Source organism: Mytilus galloprovincialis, chromosome 5, assembly GCF_965363235.1.
Source record: "Mytilus galloprovincialis chromosome 5, xbMytGall1.hap1.1, whole genome shotgun sequence".
NCBI lineage: Eukaryota > Metazoa > Mollusca > Bivalvia > Mytilida > Mytilidae > Mytilus > Mytilus galloprovincialis.
Genome location: NC_134842.1, coordinates 21,336,026 through 21,360,945, shown reverse-complemented (window position 1 = coordinate 21,360,945; position 24,920 = coordinate 21,336,026). Strand labels below are relative to the sequence as shown.

The 24,920-nt window shown below is 31.5% G+C and overlaps 1 protein-coding gene across 1 annotated transcript; it reads right to left on the bottom strand.

The window, feature by feature from the left end:
- Positions 1-826: 826 nt before the first annotated feature.
- On the bottom strand, positions 827-24,907 carry LOC143075385 (inositol polyphosphate 5-phosphatase K-like). The gene is made up of 12 exons (XM_076250773.1): positions 24,769-24,907; positions 22,096-22,200; positions 17,867-17,957; positions 14,997-15,113; positions 14,045-14,152; positions 13,454-13,521; positions 12,615-12,726; positions 11,735-11,844; positions 8,796-8,958; positions 7,676-7,837; positions 5,826-6,008; positions 827-4,953 (listed from the first exon to the last, which is right to left on the bottom strand). Exons 1-12 carry the CDS (start codon positions 24,807-24,809, stop codon positions 4,942-4,944), a joined length of 1,272 nt encoding a protein of 423 aa, XP_076106888.1. The 5' UTR covers positions 24,810-24,907; the 3' UTR covers positions 827-4,941.
- Between the last annotated feature and the right edge of the window lie 13 nt (positions 24,908-24,920).

The following is a 24,920-nucleotide window of genomic DNA, read 5'->3' as shown; positions in this document are numbered from 1 at the left end:
ATATGTTGTCAATTAAGAAATCAATCATCTTGATACTGTCAGTTTCAGAGAATGTTTTGTTTGAATCAGAGTGATTTTTTACAAAGTAGTATTCATCTCTCCCTAATTATAAGACAAGATACTCGTAGTAAAGGTGTTGACATAAATATCAATTATATGGTAATTTTTATAAATTTCCTGTTTACAAAACTTTGATGTTTTCGAAAAATAAGGATTTTCTTATCCCAGTCATAGATTACCTTAGACGTTTTTGGTACAACTTTTGGTGATTTTGTGTCCTCCATGCTCTTCCCCTTTGTACTTGTTTGGCTTTATAGCTGTTTTGATATGAGCGTCACTGATGAGAATTATAAAGACGAAACGTGCATCTTGCGTATTAAATTATAGTCCTTGTACCTTTGAAAACTAATTGTATCTATGTCTATCTTAATCAAACTTAGTTCTGCACAAAACGTATACTATAAACAGTTTGTAAGGAATGGATGAATACCACTGGTATAACAGTGAGTTTCTAAGAAATGAATCATATTGCAAATTATTTTCAAAGACAATCCTGTGAAGAAAACAGCAAAACCTAAAAGTAATATTTAAAAGAACTTAGGTGGTTAAGTTGTAATCAATATATCACTATTACTATAGAGTAATTTCTTTATGAGGCATGAACCTTTTCACAAAACTAAGGTATAGGCAAACTACAGTAAATATCTGCACTGCAGTTACATTCTTTCTGAGTCTTCAGCATACAAATACTTGTATCTGAAATATCTTCAGTTAGTATGTGTCTGACCGTTCTTTCACTAGAATTTCATATAACAAAAACGAAATGTTTCTGGCACAATTTTCTTTTATTATTAGTCAACATATGTTATGGTGTGATTGTATCATGCAAAAAAATAGGAACGTATAAATTTCAATAAAATTTCACATTAATTATATATAATATTATTTTAACTTATCATAACTACAAGCATTTACGATTTCTTACATTAGTTACAATGATTAAAACATACTTTATCTTAATCATCTTTTTCATTCTTTTAAAAGCCAATTTAAAATGTCTGTATACTTTAAGGTGGTACCCAACCAAAATTAATCTGGCTTGTTTATTTTTTTTTTAATTTTGACACAGTATTTACTTTGACCCTTTGACACAAATATAAAAGTTTCAAAAAAATTGAATGAACTGTTTAATCAGAAAAATTACACTGGTTAAATAGCAGTTTGACAAAAAACTTATTTTTATCATTGAGACGCTTAGTTTTCCCTTAACAACACAACTTCATTAAAACGTTATGCTGATTTTACAGAGTTATCTCCCTGTAGTGTTAGGTACCACCTTAAATTCACAGTTCAATACATTATTTTATAAAACACTCATCATGTTTGCTCAGAGCAAATTTTTGAGAAACCAAAAATTAGGTAAACATTGACACAAATAAAATAAGCCTAAGTTAATAACCTATTTGTAATCATCAAAAGTGTTTCAACTTTGATTGACTTTTTCATTATTTTGGAAGATTCTATACTCCATTCATCAGTTCCATTAAATAATAAAGTATTTACCATCAAACAATTGTTTTTAAAAGAACTAAAGATGTAACAAAAACAGACAGAATTAAACTAGGAGGCAATATTGAACAGTTTACATTTTGTTAATTAATAGACACTAGATAAGGCTGAGTTGTTTTTATAACATACATGTACAACGATATTGACTGAATAATCCATTTCGAGATCATTAGTGATGACATGATCATGTTTTGTACCTACAACCTTCTTATTGTTTTTAATATTTTTCACTCTTTTTAAAATCTCAACATGTCATGTGAATTTTGTCAATATTTGGGTAACCATAAAGATGCCAACACAAATTATCAAAGAAAGTCAAGCAATTCATTGGCTTTATCAGAGATTTCTTCATCCTTAAAATATAATACAGAATATACTAAAGGCCTAGTATAACATGTACATTGTCATAGATCCCATGTTCATTATAAACAGCTGAGATTTTTAAAGACTGTGTAATGTTCTTGGCCATGACATTTGCAACTAGCCATAATAGACATTTGAATAGACTGTTATCATATTAATAACCCACTTTTGGCAGTGGAGTTTATAATTTTTCAACAGCTATCCTACGCTATGGTTGGCTATTTTGTTTTTTTACTATCAGTGTACGGTAATTTGGGAAACGATTAGTAGATTTCCAATAATTCATTGGTCTTGTATAGAAAACATAAAACAGTGAATTATTTCCCCAAATTACACCGATTATAAAATTTATTTTACCTCTTTCAGTTGTTCTTACTTGAACAAGTACCAGAATGGCCTCTCAGAGAAAGATACTTGTCGAATTATTTTTTTACTCCGTAGTCAATGGTTAGTTTTATGAAAATAGCCTATAGCCTATAGCTATTAAATAAAAGATAATTCTAACACAGAGATAGATGCTGGTCCTACCTAGATACTTTTTTTTTCTCCTTTTCTCATGTTTGTTCTGTTGTGTATGCTTTAACAATATTTACTTATGACAAAAAATTCTTATAAAAGTAAGGGAAGCACTACCAAATCTTTATATCAATAATACAATGTTCACAAGGGGCAAGTATTGTAACACCATTTGTAGAAATAGAATATATAAATTAAAATCTTGAAAATAAAATAATTTTGTAAAACATTGACAAACTAAAAATATACAATCTCAGTCAGATTATAACATACATTAAAAATGTGTAGTATCTACAAATCTGTAGGGACAATACATGCACTGGGTAACAGAAGGAACATTGGGTAACAGTAAAAACATGAATTATTGTACATTATATATAATTACAAATGTCTACTGTTCTATATACTTGGCAGATCATAAAAACTATCATTTTTATAAAATTCTTTAGGAAACGTTATAAATACCATTCACACATAAGTTATTTTAAAGGAGTGATCAAAGAGGGTCTCTTTTTTCAAGAACCACTATTCTAAGCAAATTCAAAACATATTAAGTCTGTCTGTTTATTAGGTTATGAATGTTTCCTGAGAGTTTGGTTCATATATATGTATAAATGAGAAGATATGGTATGATTTCCAATGAAATAATTCTCCTCAAGAGACCAAATGGCACTTGAATTAACAAGAATAGGTTACTGTAAAACCTACAAAAATGAGTAAAACCCAAACTCATAGTCAACTATAAAAGGCCTAGAAATGGCAAATGTAAAACAATTCAAAGGTGTTCACTAGTAAGAGAGATGTTGCAATTTAAGATTGAAATGAATAATTGAGTGGATAAAATGATCAATGTTAGAAAGACAAACAAATTTAAAAATATCAAATCCTATTTCGATCAATTTCAAATTAAGAGGTAAAATAGAAAGATTGCACTTAAATATATATATATATAAAAGAATGTCATTTAAGATTATAAGATATTAAATCTATTGAATTTGACTGATATAAAAGAGCCAAAAGGGCACATTCAAATGAATACAAATTAACAATATCAAGACAGACATTATTTAACATCCCTTCCCCCATCATACAAATAATAAATCTATTATTGAAACCTCTTGAAAGAATTGAGGGTTGAGATTTTAAATTAAAGATTGGTTTCTTTGCAACTGTTATACAAGTGCAAGGTTTAGCTAGCTATAAAATCAGGTTATTTACACCATTTTCTATATAAGAAAATACCCTCACCAAGTCAGGAATATGACAGTTGTTATCCATTCATTTGGTGTGTTTGAGCTTTTGATTTTGCCATTTGATTACAGACTTTCTGTTTTGAATTGCTTCGAGTTCAGTATTTTTGTTATTTTCCGGTTTATTACAGTTATTTAACATTCACAACACATTTATAAATGTTAAATTGACAGTACTGGGGTCTCTGACATACTGTTAATTAAGAATGATTCTTTGCATAATAATAGTTGAACAATGGACACAAATGAGCAATTATTATTGTGATTTCAGATAATACCACATACAAATAATGCTATTGAAATTTATTTTTGTGAAATTGGTCTGGTAGCAACTTTCAAATTAACATACACAGAATCCCAATTTTCAATTCTCCTGATCCTTCAATTGAATAAATCTTTTATAAAAAAAGTAATTGAGCAAGTTTGAGTTGCCTGATTTTGACATGGTTTTGCACAAAACAAATTAACTTCTGGAAAATGTCTGGTAAAAATGTAATATATATATAAATATTAATCAGCAGCACTTATTTAAAATCTTCCTTTTAAGGATGTACTTAGGTGATCCTGACATTTGACACTTATTCCAAAACCTCACCTAAGTACATCCTTAAATCAGCAAAAGCTGTTCTAAAATAATTTGTAGGTGCATGATTCCCTAACATACAAAAACATAGCATGAGTATGCCAATCGACACAATAGTCACATAATAGGTTTACAGGAAACATAATCGACACAATAGTGACATAATAGGTTTACATGAAATATACTCGACACAATAGTGACATAATAGGTTTACACAAAACATACTTGACACAATAGTGACATAATAGGTTTACACAAAACATACTCGACACAATAGTGACATAATAGGTTTACACAAAACATACTTGACACAATAGTGACACGAAACTCAACTATCAATCGACTTAATAATATAAATGGCTGAACTCTCTTTCCATAGTATAAACTTTATAGGTTATCAAAAATAAGACTTTTAAAATCTACAAATTCTCAGATCCTTAGGGTATGACAACCAAAAAATATTTATGGCACTAATGGACTATAAACAGTACAATTTATAGAAGATTGCATACATCAGATAATAATTTACTGATTTATAAAAATATTCAAAACATATCCATTTACATGATGAATTATTATGTTCTGGATTATGGAAGTTGTTATGTATCATGTATATATCATTGTCTTTATAGGTACCAATCTACTGTGAAATCAGAATCTTCAATTCACAACCTGAAAATACAGAAAATATTTTCATATCCGAAGAATGTTAAGCAAATACATCCAATATTTTAAGACAAACCTAAACATACATGTAGTACCTAAATGAAAACTAAGGAATGGATAACAAAGTTTCATTGTTTTAACCACAGGCACACATTTTGGAGAAGTTAGTTAAAGCATGTAAAACAAAAATATTTTTTTAAATGAAAATGCATTTATCAAAAAGATAAAGTAAAATAAAAACATTTCCGTTTTGTCTGACAATCCACATCAAAACAAGTTTGAGGCTAAAAATCTTGTCTTTGGATAATTACCCGCTTGATATGGTATAGGCCATGTATCAACATGGACTTATCTTGTAGCTATGCTGTGTCATTAGTTTTACAAATATTCTTATAATTTTTTTTTTTTTTACATATCTGTACTGATTTTATTCCAATAATAAAGAAAGGGACGGTTAAAAACTAAATAAATTAATGCAAAAACCTCATCTTATTTCATAAATCTTGGGGTATTAAATGAGATTTGTATAGTTTCTTAAATAATCTAATAGGCTAGTGGTGGATTTGAGCCGACCTACAATATTGCCACACTTGTCTAATGATGATAGTTGTATGTTAACCTCAAGATGTTACTTTTGCTTGTAATTTTTTTAGTTTTTTGTCTAACTATGTGTACCTATCTGCTTATATATATCTTTGTGGTCTAGAGTGATGGACATAATGCAGCTTGTCTCTGTATACCCAATACCCAATAGCATGAGTTTGAATCCTGATGAGGAAAGAACAAAAATTTGGTACATATATATAACCCTCCCTCCACTTCATTCCTGCAGGACAAATATACATTTGCCAACTTAAAACACATAACTATGATCTAACCTGAAATACTTCACTGATACCTAGCAATGTATCTTTTTTTTCACTGATATATAATAATCTGTATTTGCCAGGATCTAATGACAAGTTATGGAATGTTACAAATGAGCAGCCATCTTTGTTCATTTTTGCTCCCTGAATAATATACACATAGGCGATCTGGTCTCGTATACTTCTGAAATTTTCCTGTATAAATAAAATAAAATTGAAGTACTAAAAGTTATATTTAAAACACTTTCTTTCCCTTAAAAAAATATTAGTACTAAAATTTTTATAAAAAGCTTTTTTCCTTAAAATAAAATATTAGTACTAACATTTTATTTTAAAGAAAAAAGCTTTTTTCTTTAAAATAAAATATAAATACTTAAAGTTATACATAAAAAGCTTTTTTCTTTTAATAAAATATAAGTACTTAAAGTTATATATAAAAAGCCTTTTTCTTTAAAATAAAATAGTATACATGGGATGTAAATTATTTCCTTGATGTATATTTCCTGTCATTTGATAAAATATAATGTCATTATAACTGTTTAAGACATGGAGAACAATAACAAATAAATAGAGAATATGCTATGGCTTTTTCAATATCGCATCCGTATCAACCCGAGACACCAATATAATCCCAAGAGCTCTGCTCGAGGGATTATATTGGTTGAGGGTTGATATGGTGTGTGATATTGAAAAAGCCATAGCATATACACTTTATTATATACATATACCTCAAGTAGATGTTTTTTATGTAGCATGACGTCAAACAGATAAGGAGGTTTGAAATGAAGTCATACAGATTATAAGTTTGACATGACGTCATACAGATTAGGGATTTGATAAAGCCTTTGCAACAGTGACTGCAATCTATGACGTGACGTCATACAGATTAAAGGTGTGATAAAGCTTTTGCAACCATGCTGATATAAATATCATCACGGGTGGCTGATACAGCACGCTTGCCATTGATTGTATTACACATACAATTTATCTGTATTTACAACTAAGTATATAATAAATGTCAATATCATATTTATAGAAAACTAAATCGAAAGACACCAAATTAAGAGATGCGTGCAAGGTTAAATACTTTCCTTAAAATTTTCATTAAAGAGATAGGTCTCCAAATAAAAAGATTATTTAAGATCTGATACTCTTCTGGAAATTTTCAATATAGAAATAAAAGTAATGAGATGTGTAAAAAACATACTTTATTGATTTTTTTAACAAGTAAAATATCAAATATTTCTAAACGAAAATATTTATCTTTTACATTGTAAAATTAAAACAATTTTAGGAAGTTATCTGTAATCTGCTCAGGTAACCACTGGATACTTTATGTGTGTTTTATAATTTTAACTAATTTGAGTATTCTTTTATCCATTGTCATCAGGAATGGATGAACTTTCAACTGTAAAACTTATCCAAAATGGATAACACATTATATTCAATTTATTCAAGAATGAATAATGCTATTCACAAGAAATGGTTTCCAGAACAGAAAAAAGAATAGTCAAATGAAAAAACATATTCTGATTGGCTTATGAGTAATGTTCAGGGTTGTTTCCCTTGGAAGTTCAAAATAAGCAGTCAATAAATTTGTTTGTGCAGATTATTACTAAATCTTTGTTTTAGGCTATTTGCACAATCACAATACAACAAAAGGGACAAATAATTAAAAATGTTGAGTCTATGTGTGCATCTTGTAAAATCAGCAAGTACGATACTCTAGTCTGAATTCCTTACAATGGATTAAAGATTACTCCAATCAGCCATAACTAAAGTCTATTGGTGAAATCAACATCCTATATATAGATGCCTAGAGGTCATTTTACCTCTCATCCTCTTAATATTTATATACCTACTTTATACAATCCTATCCAATCCCATTTATCAGGGAGGTATTCTAAGTTAGGACTAATATCAAATTTATAATGAACATCTTCCTCTTGATTGCTGGTCCATTTTGTAGATGACGTTATATGTAGAAATCTGACTGGTAATGGGATAGGAGGAGATGAGTATATCTGAAATAACAAACATTGTACTGTAATTACACATCTATAAATCTGTGTAGCATTCCACAGCATTCCCTATGGAATTGAAAGTTACTCCTGACCAATGGAAGCCAGTAAAAATGGTATGGAATTGCCTAAAAAAATTTGCCCACCAAAAAATTTAAACATACAAACATAATTATTACACATTGTTTTATTTTTCCAATGGAAACCATTATGAATTGTGACGTCATTCTCACAGTATCTAAAATTAATACCTAAGAAAGAAAAATTCTCATTTCTAGAGAAGTTTTTTCAAAGCAGAATAACCTGGTTTTATTGGAAGACTCTTGCACCACGGAAAAGTAAGCTCATGAACAGTAACTGTAACTTAACGATTTTCATGATTCAAACCGATACAGTAAGTATTATATTTCATTGTTTTATGGTAGTAAAACTTTGTTTTCAACTAACCAATGAAGGTTTATGGGGTATAATGAAGAAACAAAAACTATAGAAAACTTTAATGCACTCTGAAAATGAATTTTTATCAATAGCAGTGGTTGGTTAAGAATTTTCAAAAATATGGCTAATAAATGAGCTCATTATAGATACCAGGATTAAATTTTGTATTTACTCCAGACGCGCGTTTCGTCTACAAAAGACTCATCAGACCAGTGACGCTTGAATCCAAAAAAGTTAAAAAGGCCAAAGCATGAAGTTGAAGATCATTGACAACAAAAATTCCTAAAAGTTTTGCCAAATACAGCTAAGTTTATCTATTCCTCCTGAGGTAGAAAATCCTTAGTATTTCAAAATTTCAAGAGAGACAAACCAACAAAATTTAAAGTATGTAAAATGAGTGGTTTGCGGACAGTGGTGGCAATTAAAATAAATATAAAGAAATAAGCATTTGGCAATAAAGCCACATTCCCATATCCTAGATTATTGCCATTTTTCCAGATTTATAAAAGAGTGTGTAACTAACCTGAATTTCAAACAAAGATGACACTGGTTTATGATCACTAAGTTTATATGACATGTGTGACTCGTATGATAACTGTTTAACATCTAATTCTATATTCTCAAATGAATCTTCATGAACATGCCACAGGATTCTATCACAGTATGCTGGTATTCTCTTTTTGGCACTGTAATAAAAAGACAATGTGTTATATGTAGTGGCACATGCCACAGGATCCTATCACAGTATGCTGGTATTCTCTTTTTGGCACTGTAATATAAAGACAATGTGTTATAATGTAGTGGTACATGCCACAGGATCCTATCACAGTATGCTGGTATTCTCTTTTTGGCACTGTAATAAAAAGACAATGTGTTATATGTAGTGGCACATGCCACAGGATCCTATCACAGTATGCTGGTATTCTCTTTTTGGCACTGTAATAAAAAGACAATGTGTTATATGTAGTGGCACATGCCACAGGATCCTATCACAGTATGCTGGTAATCTCTTTTTGGCACTGTAATATAAAGACAGTGTGTTATAATGTAGTGGCACATCCCACAGGATCCTATCACAGTATGCTGGTATTCTCTTTTTGGCACTGTAATAAAAAGACAATGTGTTATATGTAGTGGCACATGCCACAGGATCCTATCACAGTATGCTGGTAATCTCTTTTTGGCACTGTAATAAAAAGACAATGTGTTATATGTAGTGGCACATGCCACAGGATCCTATCACAGTATGCTAGTAATCTCTTTTTGGCACTGTAATAAAAAGACAATGTGTTATATGTAGTGGCACATGCCACAGGATCCTATCACAGTATGCTGGTATTCTCTTTTTGGCACTGTAATAAAAAGACAATGTGTTATATGTAGTGGCACATGCCACAGGATCCTATCACAGTATGCTGGTATTCTCTTTTTGGCACTGTAATAAAAAGACAATGTGTTATATGTAGTGGTACATGCCACAGGATCCTATCACAGTATGCTGGTATTCTCTTTTTGGCACTGTAATAAAAAGACAATGTGTTATATGTAGTGGCACATGCCACAGGATCCTATCACAGTATGCTGGTAATCTCTTTTTGGCACTGTAATATAAAGACAGTGTGTTATAATGTAGTGGCACATGCCACAGGATCCTATCACAGTATGCTGGTATTCTCTTTTTGGCACTGTAATAAAAAGACAATGTGTTATATGTAGTGGCACATGCCACAGGATCCTATCACAGTATGCTGGTAATCTCTTTTTGGCACTGTAATAAAAAGACAATGTGTTATATGTAGTGGCACATGCCACAGGATCCTATCACAGTATGCTGGTATTCTCTTTTTGGCACTGTAATATAAAGACAATGTGTTATAATGTAGTGGTACATGCCACAGGATCCTATCACAGTATGCTGGTATTCTCTTTTTGGCACTGTAATAAAAAGACAATGTGTTATATGTAGTGGCACATGCCACAGGATCCTATCACAGTATGCTGGTAATCTCTTTTTGGCACTGTAATATAAAGACAATGTGTTATAATGTAGTGGTACATGCCACAGGATCCTATCACAGTATGCTGGTATTCTCTTTTTGGCACTGTAATAAAAAGACAATGTGTTATATGTAGTGGCACATGCCACAGGATCCTATCACAGTATGCTGGTAATCTCTTTTTGGCACTGTAATATAAAGACAATGTGTTATAATGTAGTGGTACATGCCACAGGATCCTATCACAGTATGCTGGTATTCTCTTTTTGGCACTGTAATAAAAAGACAATGTGTTATATGTAGTGGCACATGCCACAGGATCCTATCACAGTATGCTGGTAATCTCTTTTTGGCACTGTAATATAAAGACAATGTGTTATAATGTAGTGGTACATGCCACAGGATCCTATCACAGTATGCTGGTATTCTCTTTTTGGCACTGTAATAAAAAGACAATGTGTTATATGTAGTGGCACATGCCACAGGATCCTATCACAGTATGCTGGTATTCTCTTTTTGGCACTGTAATATAAAGACAATGAGTTATAATGTAGTGGTACATGCCACAGGATCCTATCACAGTATGCTGGTATTCTCTTTTTGGCACTGTAATAAAAAGACAATGTGTTATATGTAGTGGCACATGCCACAGGATCCTATCACAGTATGCTGGTATTCTCTTTTTGGCACTGTAATATAAAGACAATGTGTTATAATGTAGTGGTACATGCCACAGGATCCTATCACAGTATGCTGGTATTCTCTTTTTGGCACTGTAATATAAAGACAATGTGTTATATGTAGTGGTACATGCCACAGGATCCTATCACAGTATGCTGGTATTCTCTTTTTGGCACTGTAATAAAAAGACAATGTGTTATATGTAGTGGCACATGCCACAGGATCCTATCACAGTATGCTGGTAATCTCTTTTTGGCACTGTAATATAAAGACAGTGCATTCAAACCTGCTTAAGAGACAACCTGTCAAAAGACCATGAAATTTAGACTACTGGTATCTGTATCAGATTTCATATAAAATGAACCTGTGTTTAAAGACCACCTGTCTTACTACTTTTTTACTCCCCCGTAGGTGGTCTCTTAAAACAGGTTTGACTGTATATTAAAATGTAGTGGTGCATGCCACAGATGTCTATCATTTTACATAGATATTGTAAAGTCTTATATAATTGTAAGCATGTTTTATTTTATCACTTTCCACTTTCACGACTTAATGGCTGTGTTTTTTACAAGTTTGTCAAAATCTCTGACCAGTTGAACAATTTGGTCAGAATTTTAAATAAACTGCAATAAGGGGAGAGCAACACTAACAGTCAAGTCACAATAACACTTATTAGTATATTTTGTTGATCAAAATTGTACATAATTGACTACCATTTAATTACAGCAATACCTGAAAGCTTGTATTTATAACACTATCTAACAGCCTGTATACATATAATTACCTTGTATCATATTTATCTGTTCCAGGATCAAACTTATAAGTTGGAGGAAATGTTATTTGACCTTCTAAAAAGTCTACAAATATCAGATCTTCTTCCATACATTTCAGTAGCTAGAAAGATTTGAATTTATCCAAATAAATATATTTTTCAATTTATTACAGCGAAACCTGCTACTAAGCTCACCTCAGTGTGCAGGATTTTCTCTCTAGGTTAAAGACCTCTTGGTGGCCTAGGGTTGTTTTCTGCCTTTTGGTCAGGGTTGTTGTCACTTCAACACATTCCCTGTTGTTTCCATTCCCAATGTTATAAAGGTGACTCAATTAAGCAAATACCTGTCTTGTCAATTTATGAAGCTCTTGTCTTGTTGTAGTAATAGCCATCAAACTGATATGTACTGATAGTTATGCAACTTTATATTAAATATCAATGATCTATCACAAGTTGTTTTAATCAAACTGTCTTAAAACTGACTTGGATTTGCTCATTGTTGAAGGCCAAAAGTCGACCTATACTTGTTACTTTCTGTGTCATTTGATCTCTTGTGGAGAGTTGTCTCATTGGTAGTTATACCACATCTTCTTTTTTATATTCAGAAGAAAAATTAAGAATTGTTGATGTCTCCATCAATAGGCAAGCAACTCCCATGTCTTTCATTCTATGACATACCTCTATGGAGAGACAAAGACCTTCAGTCAAATCAAAAATATGTTTTTAAACAGTATATCATTTTAATTACACATTTGCTGAAACACAAGGTAAAAAAATCAATTATGTCTAAATTCAATAAAACACAGAATGTAAGTTTTTCAAATTTGTTTTTAAATAGCTTTTAATTCACTTTTAATTAACTGAGAATACTGATTAACTACTGTATAATAACCTGATCATACTCCATTAATGCTTTATAGTCCCCATATCTGATAGCTCTCTCTACATAAGTACTTGTCACTTTCTGTAGTCTGAAGTTAAGGTCTCCCATAAAAAATATGTAGCTGAAAAAAAATATATATCACGTAATGAAAACTTTTATCAATAACTTAAATGTCATTACTAAATGTACAGTACCGTAATTATGGTAATTTAAGGGAAACTTATGAAACATATATAACATTACTTTGCCCATAATATAATTTGTAGATAGAACCTTACAGATGTGTGTTCACTGCACTATTGAATCATAATTGACATAAGGAAAAAGTTCTGCTTAAAATAAGTGAGGTGCGATTTTTTGCTTTCAAAAATCCAATTGGGTTCTGATAGGTTTTACTGTATTATGATATACATACCGGTATTCACCCTGCTGCATTTTTGCTCCTGTCCCAAGTCAGGAGCCTCTGGTCTTTGTGAGTCTTGTATGATTTTTTTAATTTAAGTTTCTTTTATATATTTTGGAGTTGAGTATGGCATCTATTATCATTGAACTAGCACACATTATTGTTTTGGGGCCAGCTGAAGAAGGCCTCCCATTGCGGGATTTTCTCACTGTATTGAAGAACCTTTGGTGGCCTTCGGCTGTTGTCTGCTCTTTGGTCCAGGTCTGGTTGTCTCTTTGACACATTCCTCATTTCTCAATTTTATCTGAATGGTGAAGGTTTAAAAAACATAGATTGAAGGTTTCACAAAATTATGAACTTCATGACCCTTTAGTTTAATGGGTTCTTCTTTCTAACGCAATATAACAAATACAACAAACATGACAGACTTGACACACTGACTTACTCATGGTCAAGAATATGGTCCACATCTTTGTCCCTGAATTTCTGTGTCCTCAAAATTGTATGAAAATCCTAAAAATTAGAATTAAAAACATGTTAATTTATTATGAGAAGCACCAGCGTATTAACATAGCCACATTATTCTGTACCTATCTGACAGCAACGTTCAGTGAAACAGATTGTGCTGAAATATCTGATTCCAATTTTTTTTAAATGATCTATGCAGTTAGCTAGAGTTGACTCCACTTTTGTCAGAGCTTATGTTATTCAATTTCATTGATGAGAATAAAAATCGAAAATTCTCACAAGTATAGCAAGCTTTTTTTATTAATTAAAACTTTCCTGACCTTCAAAAGACATTATACACTTTGAGCATACAGTTGACAATATCCATCCAATTTTGGATGTAAAAGTTTATTGAGTCATTGTGTGATCAGAATTAGGCTTCATAATTTTGTTGTAGAAATAAATACATAGGTTACTTATTTTTTTAAATTAAATAACACTGATATAAATTGATAATGAACTTTCGCATATTTTCCAGAAATACAAATAAAATACATTCTTAATTGACTTTTTCTAGTACCTATTATACCTCTATTCTTTCCCGGACATTATCCATATGTGCTGCCAGATGAGCATTGACAATGATCATATTTACACCATTGACATCAAATCTTACACTCACTGCACCTTTGTTTCCCTACAAATAAATAGATGTGTAGTAAATATACAATTTAAGATCAATGAAAGAAAAATATAAACTTTTTTGTATGAGGCTGAGAAACCAAACAGTTTTGTGCTGAGTACAAAATAGTTTATATTTTTATGACATTGACCTAATATTGTTTTTATACTGCAACTTATTTAAAACAAATACATTGATAGCTTTTTAAAAAGTAACACAATTGTCAAACCTATTTTCATCCCTTAATGAACCTCTGATTGTGGAGAAAGTGTTCCATGATGAAATTAACATTATACAAAATATAGCTATGTTGTTATATTTAGGAAATAAACACAACTAGTTGCAGTATAAAACGTTGTACACATATTATACACTTGTACAATGTATAAAATGTACAACTCCTGAGCAACAATTTGTTAACCCACTTGAAGATAAAATTGAGAATGGAAATTGGAAAAATGATAAAGAGACAACAACCTGACCAAAGAGCAGACAACAGCCGAAGGCCACCAATGGGTTTTCAAAGCAGTAAAAAAATCCTGCACCAGAAGGTGGTCCTCAGCTTACCCCCAAATAAAATATTGTACTAGTTCAGTGAAAATTTAATTAATTGATTTAGCACATGTTTATGTGTACAATCTTAATTGAAACAATGGAGATGCATATCCAATAAAAGCATCATTATTCTATTTTTGATACGTGATCATTTTTCTTAACTGACACTGTTAATAGAGCAACACTGTATCAATATTAAATCCATTCACGATAAAGTTCATTCCTAACATGAACCTATATATGTACCTACCCACCACCCTCCCATTCCTGCTCTCGATATCTCTGATTCTATATATGTACCTACCCACCACCCTCCCATTCCTGCTCTCGATATCTCTGATTCTATATATGTGAAGCTCAGTATGTCTTCCCTCTTCACAAAGACTATCAGTAAAATAGCTTGCATCCTTACAGATTTCAACTGCAGAAAAAAAATATAAGTATATATTAATGTCTTCATTTGGGAAAGGTTTGTTCCATTCATAAATAGTCAGGATGCCTTCAAATCAACAAAATTTTTAAAGGGGCACTGGATGTCAAATTCGTGGTCACCGATTTGACTCAAATTCTCATATTTGATTTAAAATAGTGTAAAACATTTATCCAAACTACCAAAAGTCTAAAAAAAACAGTTTACAGAGCATGGGGTAGATAATATGTAGGTTCGTTTCGTGTGTATTTCAGTCCAGACGCCATCTAATTAACTATCGATTTGACCTCATGAATGAATATATGAATAGATTAAACCAACACGTGCAATTGGATTTTTATAGGTCTGTTTGATTTTATTTTATAGACAGTGTTCCAGCTAGGATTTCAAAAGGGCAGGGTGTCAATTCTGAAAAGGGCACATTTAACGCGTGAAAGATCATTTGAAAAAGGCATGTTTTAATAAAGATGTAAACCAAACATTGTTTTATTCCTTTGATTATAGGTAACATATATATACAATCACAAACACAATGACATTAACCTAGATAGAACTTTATCTTTCTATCTTCAGCACTGAAGAAATTGTCAAGCACCTTGTCACACAATTTATCAAAACATTGCTTGTCACAATTAAGTTTCACATGCAAAATGTTTTGTAATGCATCCTGCTTCATCCTATTCCTGTGGTCACACTTAACCAGTTTAACTTGAGAGAATACTCTCTCTACCTCTGCTGTGCTCAAAGGCAACACAGCAGCTGTGCTGAGTAGCTTAATCATGTTAGGGTAGAGTGTAGTTAACTCTAATTTACTGTTTAATAAAAACTTGATACAAGCCATGATTGTTCTATCTTGACTGCTTTTTTCCCCTATAAGTTCACAAAATGATGTCCATTCATTTGTTAGACGCTTAGGCATTGTGATTGTAAATAAGACAAGAAAAACAAACTCAGAATGTTATATAGTTTTTATTTAATGAGTTAAAATCACTGTTAATTAATAGATTCTAGTATTACATACATATTATGTATACACTGACCAGCTGTTATCGACACACAGGTAAATCTATTTTTAACTTTTTAATGTTGACAAGGACGCATTAATCTGTAATGGCGGATCATACGACAAAACGAACAAAATCAAACATCGTCGATCTCAAAAAGGGCAGGGCGCAACGAAAAAGGCACAGGGCGCTTAGAAATCTTTAAAAAGGGCACAGGGTGCAACTGAAAAAAGGGCGGGCGCCGCGCCCTCTGAAAACGACCTAGCTGGAACACTGATAGATTAAAAATATTATGTTTTTCATTGTTTTAACCGTATAAGAATGATTTTATATGGATCGAATCAGTAATCAAATGATTTACCGTAGTTTCACTTTCATTGTTGACATTCTTTTTCTTTAAATAACCAGTACACGTACAATGCATGCGTTGTCAATCTCTAGCAAGGGGTTAAATTGAAGTTCACATGAATACGGATTTAATGAGGTTGACTTATTCACTTGCAAGTGAATGAGTAATCATCAATGTTTCTTTGCTTAATTTGACAAAATTGAACCATTTTGGCTGCTAAAAGCGAATTATTATTTCACTATTTCACTTTCATTATTGATTGCACAAAAAAAAATCTTACTTTAGTTTTTTTATATATCTCATAGCTACTGCCCCTTTAAATGTCAATTATCAAAAAAACAGGTTAACTCTAAGAAAAATATGTATTAAATGAGAATCTTATGATCACAAATCATTTTCACCATATTATACTATATATGTTACATAAACTTGATTTTGATTTTCATTAAGTACTCAACTGTAAATCATAACATCATTCAATAGATAACTTTTGTTTTGTTGATTGGTAAATTGGTTATTCATTACAGTAGTTGCTGTATGAATTTTCAAATGTACCTTACTGATGTTGCCATGTTTGAGGTGTACTTGCATAAAGTTATTGACAAATCAGCCAAATTATACATGTTGTATTGACCGCTAAACTTCATTATTCAATAGTGAATCTGTATCTGCCATTTCTATACAAAACTCCTATTACTGTCAATACTTGTAAAAAAGGATACATGAATTCTAAGTACACTTTACCAAAGTCAATACAGTAATTAAAGAGAGTAAACTTTGACAAGTATATTTTCTCATAATTTGTATCAAAACATTTAAACAAGGTTGACAAGTCACTTTAAGAAAGTATAAACATACGTTTCATTTTGTATACTTAATTATGAGATACTGCTATAAGACCTTCCTTAAAATATCCCAAATCACAGAGAATTAAGGCCTTCCTTAAAATATCCCAAATCACAGAGAATTTCTGTAGCATATTTTGTCAAGTTCTTGTAAATGTACCGGTACTCTGAAATATCACATATCAAAGAGAGTTTCTGTGAGATTTTATGACCAGCCATTGTAAACTTACCCTAAAATATCCCCTATCAGAGAGAATTTCTGTGAGATGCTTTTTCCAGCCTTGTAAACTTACCCTGAAATATCCCCTATCAGAGAGAATTTCTGTGAGATGCTTTTTTCCAGCCTTGTAAACTTACCCTGAAATATCCCCTATCTGAGAGAATTTCTGTGAGATGCTTTGTCCAGCTTTGTAAACTTACCCTGAAATATCCCCTATCTGAGAGAATTTCTGTGAGATGCTTTGTCCAGCCTTGTAAACTTACCCTGAAATATCCCCTATCTGAGAGAATTTCTGTGAGATGCTTTGTCCAGCCTTGTAAACTTACCCTGAAATATCCCCTATCTGAGAGAATTTCTGTGAGATGCTTTGTCCAGTCATTATATACATGGTCATCACCTCCAGTCATTTCCTGTAACCTAAGATAAAGAGAAGGGAATCATAACAGCTCCAAGAAAAGATAGACTCGATCTTCTTGTTTACGATAATATTGGTGTTTAAAAAACATTTTGTAGTTGTCCAACATGTCCAATTGCATATATTTTTGCAACTATCACTATAGTCAGACTAGTTCATTTGTAGTAAAATTACTCTAGGTATATATAATCATGAATATATGAATTAACAATGGCTCTTCATATATATGTAACATGTTTGTAAACATGAACCTAAAAAATGAAAAAAAAATTTGCAAATATAAATTGTCACAAAATTGGCTTGTAAGAGAATAAATGGCACAAAATAAAGTATCTGTGTGAAAATAAGTTTATGGCTTGGCTATTAACTTCTGTGATTCAAGCATCACTGATGTGTCTAGTGTACAAAATTGTAAGCCTTGTATTTTTTATGAGTTCTTTTTTTTTTCTATATTCATGATATTCTAAAGTTTTTGAATTCAAATAGAAATGACTATTACTTACCATGCTTAAATGTACTTTCTCCTACATTTTTCATACAGATAAATTGGAACAGAGATAACTGTCTTACATTTGAAATAACAATAATAACATGCAACTTTTTACACATGTATTTTGCATGGATGGCATGTTGTCCCATTGGTACTCATACCACATCTTCTTATTTCTATCAATCTGTTATTTAACTGATAAATAAAAGTATAAATAAAACTTTTTATGTGTTTACAGGATTTAATAATGTTGCTTTTGTTATCTTAATTTGATTGTTCTATCAAATCTTTGATTGATGTTGGAAAATGTTGAAACACAATGTACGTACATAAAAATGTTAAGTATTAAAATCAAAAGGACTAAAGGGGTTGGATGTGCAAATGAACAATTAATACAGACACGACAGGGGTTACGTTACAATTTATTAGTACTCATGTGAATAATCTTTAAAGATATGAAATTCTCTTATATGCATTGATTGGGTTTTGTGAAATATTATGTTGTAAGCATGGATAAATCTCAGTTTAGGTTCAGTTTAGGTTGCTTTACTCTTTAAACCAGGTGCTCCGCAGGGCGCAGCTTTATACGACAGAAGAAGTCGAACCCTGAACAGTTGGGGCAAGTATGGACACAACATTCAAGCTTGATACAGCTCTGAATTTGGATTACGATCAAATTTTTTACATAATATGAGTTTCTGACACAAAACAAATGTCAAGATATTACAAATCTATTGTGCAATTAAAGATTTCTACTTTTAACTTTTAAATAAAGGGCTGCGCTTTGGCGCATGATACGCCCGTTGTTTGAAAGACGACGGGCGTATAAAAATGGCAAAAAAGACTACAATGACAATGACAATGAGGAGCAGCAAGAAGATAACAGGGAAAGTGAAGATGGTGAAAGTGACTCTACTGAAAGTTATGATCTAAATGAGGAAGTAGGTGATGAAAGTAAGGATTTCATTGATGATGAAGATAAAGATTTCATTGATGATGAGGAGGCCTCTTCTGAGAATGAAAATGAGGATTTTTCTGATGATGAGTACAGTGATTACAGTGAAGAAGACACTGATGGTTAAACCTAGTTCAGCTTTTCAATATTTAGCATAAAAAACAAATATCATTAACATTGGCATATAACATAGAAGTCTTCAATGCAATATAAGGAAGTGATATATGATTATGGGTTTTAGTAATTCTATGGCTGATTTCCAAATTTTATAGTAGTTTGAAAAAAGGTAATTTTCTTGGGGTAAATTGCTCATAGTTAGATTCTGTTGAACACAGTAAAGAATCCATACTAAATTATACAAAGATGTATGCAAAAGTTGTTCAAATGGTGCTTAATATGGTGGATAATGATTATTACCTTTTTATTGTTTAGAATATTCACAAGATGATCATATTGATAAATGTTTAGGAGACTTGATTTCCTTATTTTTTTCATTAAATGACACCCTTTAACATTTAAGTAATATTTAGTCACATGTTAGGATTTTCATGTTGTCACTTGTTCACTTGTTATGTGCTATTGTAGACTAGTTAAGTTTTATAACATTTTTTATTGCGCTCAACCCTTCCACCGAAACCGAACTCTATAAAAAAGCTGCAATGCTAAGGTATCATTTGTGATTTCAATTGCAACCAATTTTAACAAGAGTAAAACATCCTATATGCAAAAACAGTATTTGATTTTTATCCATAGCTTAGATAGTAAAAATGTTATCATAAAATGATATATACCTCAGGGAACAGTTAGTATCTCAGGGACTGCTAATGTGCTTTCATCCTTGCAACCATTCAATAATAGTACAAACGTATGACATTCATGGAACCTATTTTTTACAAGAAATTTAATGTTTTAAATTGAACTAAAGATTTTACAAATTTTATGTTTTCATCAGATTTTATTAAGTATTATTTGTTACATCAATAGATATAAACAATTCACCAAAGTTTCATGGACATTGGTGAAAGCCTTTTTGAGTTATTGACCAGTGTTAAAAATCCCCCTTTTTTATGAATAAAGCCCCATAAATCCAAAACTTAATATCTGAAATTTATAAAAATTGAAAGGGAGCTTACATCAATAGATATAAACAATTCACCAAAGTTTCATGAACATTGGTGAAAGCCTTTTTGAGTTATTGTCCAAAGTGTTAAAAATCCCTCTTTTTTATGAATAAAGCCCCATTAATCCAAAACTTAAAATCTGAAATTTATAAAAATTGAAAGGGAGCTTACATCAATAGATATAAACAATTCACCAAAGTTTCATGGACATTGGTGAAAGCCTTTTTGAGTTATTGTCCGAAGTGATGAAAATCCCCCCTTTTTTATGAATAAAGCCCCATAAATCCAAAACTTAAAATCTGAAATTAAAAAAAAAATGAAAGGGAGCTTACGTCAATAGATATAAACAATTCACTTAAGTTTCATGGAAATTGGTGAAAGTGTTTTTGAGTTATTGTCCGAAGTGTGGACGACGGACGGACGGACAACGTTATACCATAATACGTCCCGTCTAAAAGACGGGCGTATAAAAATTGGAATTTGAAAAATTTGAAGAAAAAAATTGAAAACAACTACCATCCCCTCCTTTTTTTGCAATTAGTCCAAAACCTGACATATCTTTATACATAATATACAAGTAGTGTAAGGGAGGTAAATCCCAACATTCCCAACATTGTATGCTAAATGTTTTAGAATTACCTCCCTTACCCTGCTTTTAAATTACAAGTCTTAATTGTCCTTTGACCAGAAATACCTAGTTTTTCCCCTTTTTTGCACCTAATTCTGAAACATTTTGAGCAATAACCCCCCAAAGTCAATACTAACCATCCCTTCATGGTATGGAAACTTGTGGTTTAATTTCAGAGAGATTCATACACTTAGACATAAGTTATTGTTTGAAAACTACAAAAAAGATTATTTTGGGCCCACTTTTTGGCCCCTAATTCCTAAACTATTGGGACAATAACCCCCAAAATCAATCCCAACCTTTCTTTAGTAGTATTGAACCTTCTTGTAAAAATTTATAGAGATCCATGCACTTAAACACAAGTAATTGTCTGTAAACTAGAAAAATGATTCTTTTTTACCCTTTTTTTGGCCCCTTATTGCTACATATTCGGGAAAATTAATCCCAGCCTTTTCTGTGTTATATGGAAACTTGTGGTACAATGTCAGAGAGATCCATACAGTTACACACAAGTTATTGTCTTGAAACTAGAAAAATGCTTGTTTTGGCCCCTTTTTGGCCCTTAATTCCTAGACTATTTGCCCAATAACCCCTTAAAATAAATCCCAACCTTCTACTTATGGTATTAAACATTGTGGTACAATTTCAGAACAATTAAAATACTAATACACAACTTTTGGTCCTGAAACTAGATTAATACTGTTTTTTGCCCCTTTGGGCCCCTAATTCCTAAACCTTTGAGACCGTAACCCCCAAAATCAATCCCAAGCTTCCTTTTGTGGTTATAAACATTGTGTTAAAATTTTATTGATTTTCTTTACTTATTCAAAAGTTATTATCCGTCTTCGGACGACGCTGTCGACGACGCAGACGACATCGACGTGATACCAATACACATGTATATGACCAAAAAAAAATTTTTTTTGCGGTCGTCTACAAAATTTACCCAACAGCATAAATATTTGGCAATGGCTCCTGATCCAATTTTAAGAGTTCTGTGAAATCTGTGGGGGCATTTCTGTCTCCAACATTCCAGGTCACCATATACAACCTGCATGAAAATATCAATTTATGTTATCTTAATACAATTACTCAACTGGAGCAAAAAGCTCTTATTGCTCATATGTTCTCTTCTTTGCAAGTTCAAAAAACTTCCAGCAGACGCTGAAAGATTACATTGCTAATGAGCATGATGAGCATATGTGATATTCAAACCAGGGTTAGGTTATCCTTGTAAATGACAATGAGAAATGCATTATTTAGCAATTCCCATTCATATATGAAAGATAATGGAAATGGGGAATATGTCAAAGAGACAACTGCAGAGAACAGCCACAGGCCACCAATGGGTCTTCAACGCACTTAGAAAATATGTACATGTATATTACATAAGTGAATACATTTTTTTTTGTAAAATCAACTTTATCAGTACCTGGTTTAATTCAGTTAATAGAGAATATAAGCTGTCAACAGTGGTTGAATATTCTCTAGCTATTGGTAGCATGTTCACTTGATTGATATAGTAGTGAGTGTAGTGTAGAATCTATATCTAAATGTATATGGATGATTCTGTTCTACTATTGGTTGATAAAAAATATTTTAGATGGTACATGTATGGCAATGAGCAAAAAAAAAATGATGAGGCTATAATCATAATAATATAGTTTTACAAAATATATCACTCTGAATATTTAGTGAATCTTAAAAGCCATGAAATTTGACAGACACAATAAATTAAAACAAGCTTTCTGCATTTTGTTCTGAGTGTATTATATGGCAAAACATGCATGCCATTGTCCCCTACCGCTTTAAAATTCATTGTAATGTCACGAAATTCGAACCTGATCTATAACTTGTCCTGGTTTAAACAAATTTGTTATTCATCCAAATACAATGTCTTTTACAATTTTGAAAAAAAATGAGTTATTTCCCTTTGAACAGAAATCTAGTAATTTTTAAATAATAAGTATTTCATCACCCTTTTAATTCTAAGGAAAGTTAAAAAAAAAAAGAAAGAAGAGTTATTTCCCTTTGAAAAGAAATATAGTATTTTTTTAAAAATAAGTATTTCATTAAAAATTTAATTCTATATATGGAAAGGGCTTTAACTGGACAAGGAAATAAGCTAACATCGTGAAAATCCAACTTGACCTGTAACTTGTCATGATAAAACAATACACCAAATATCACATCAATATCTTCAAGCATGAAGAAATAAAGTCTAGAAAACTTATTTGCCGTACTGATATATGGACGGGCAGACACACAGATGAACAGAGGGCAAACCTAAAGTCCCCTTCGACTTCTTCAGACAAAAATATATAGTTACTATGTGGACACAAATAAAATTAATTAAATTATGGAAGTTGCCTTTCATGTTTCAAAATAGAAATAATAACTGTGCATGGGTGGACTAGTATCGTCTCGAATTGTGTTTTCGACCGTCTGACGTTTTCGACCTAATTCTACTTTCACTTCCCGTATGCTGCGCATGCCCGCATGACGTCATATTCGGCTGCTAAACTTAGTAACAATAGCAAATGATACCACGTGGGGTGAAGATTTTTCAAATAAAGTTATTATATTTAAGTATTTACGTTTTTTTATTTGATATCACATTTTTGTACCCTTTTCACTAATACTAGTTTTACCTTCCAAAAGAATCGGTCTAAAATAAACGAATTTTCTAAACTTATGGCAGAGGTTTTTTTGCATGCAAAGTTAACTTCAAGGTCATTAGGTCACATGACTGTCAGGTGGTTAGTTGTAATACTTAAAGTTAATTTGAATACGGAAATATGCATGCTCCTTACAGCCAATGACAGCTTTTTACCGAAAAAATAAAATATCAGTTAAATTTTATTTACAGAAAAAACAGTGTCATTGGAAATTACAGACAATACTCACCAGCCTCACTTCACAATGGATTAACCAAAGTATTTAACAAAAACATGAATGTATACAAGACCATACAAGGCTTCCAAAGTGCCTCATTCTGAAATGTGTACAACTTGTCCAAAAAATACATCAAAACAATAGTTCATATCTTATAGTTGTATATTTAACCATTTAATTCTTTAAGTCATAAGTTTGATCGCCTCTAACACTTTGATATAAACTTTGGTATCAAATTTATAACCAATTCCGGATATGTACGACATGTCGTTTCCGACTTTTGACCCGTTTTTTTAGATAGGTTGAAAACACAAGACGCTTGTTTTTGTCAACAAAGGTGCAATCGATCTAATAAACTCAAATGAAAAAATTGATTAAAGATCGAAATATATTTCCGATACTAGCGACTCTCAAAATATTAGGTATGTCTATGTTCAAACATATAACAGGGAAATTCGGAAAAATATGCTAGTAGGTCGAAAATACAATACACGAGGATATTAAGGATGTCATGTATTGATTACAATTCCTGTAGTTTCATTATCTGAATTTCCCAGTACTAGGACTTTCGGTATGATCCATTGATTGATATGACCTTTTACCAACTAAAAAAAAAAAGAATTAATTTTCAAAGGATCACATGTATGAGATTTTATAATGTTTTTGAATTTAGTGGCATACTGATGTTGTGATATACATGTAAGGAAAAGTGTATTGGATGTACCTGAACGTTTTTGTCTTGGTTTTTACTTTTTGTGTAGACATTTTACAATAAATGGATGATGTATCTCATGTAAAGACGTGCATTCTTCTGTTAATCCTTCTCATCATAACCAGTTGAACAGAAAGAGTTTTTTAAAACACTAAAACTGTTTT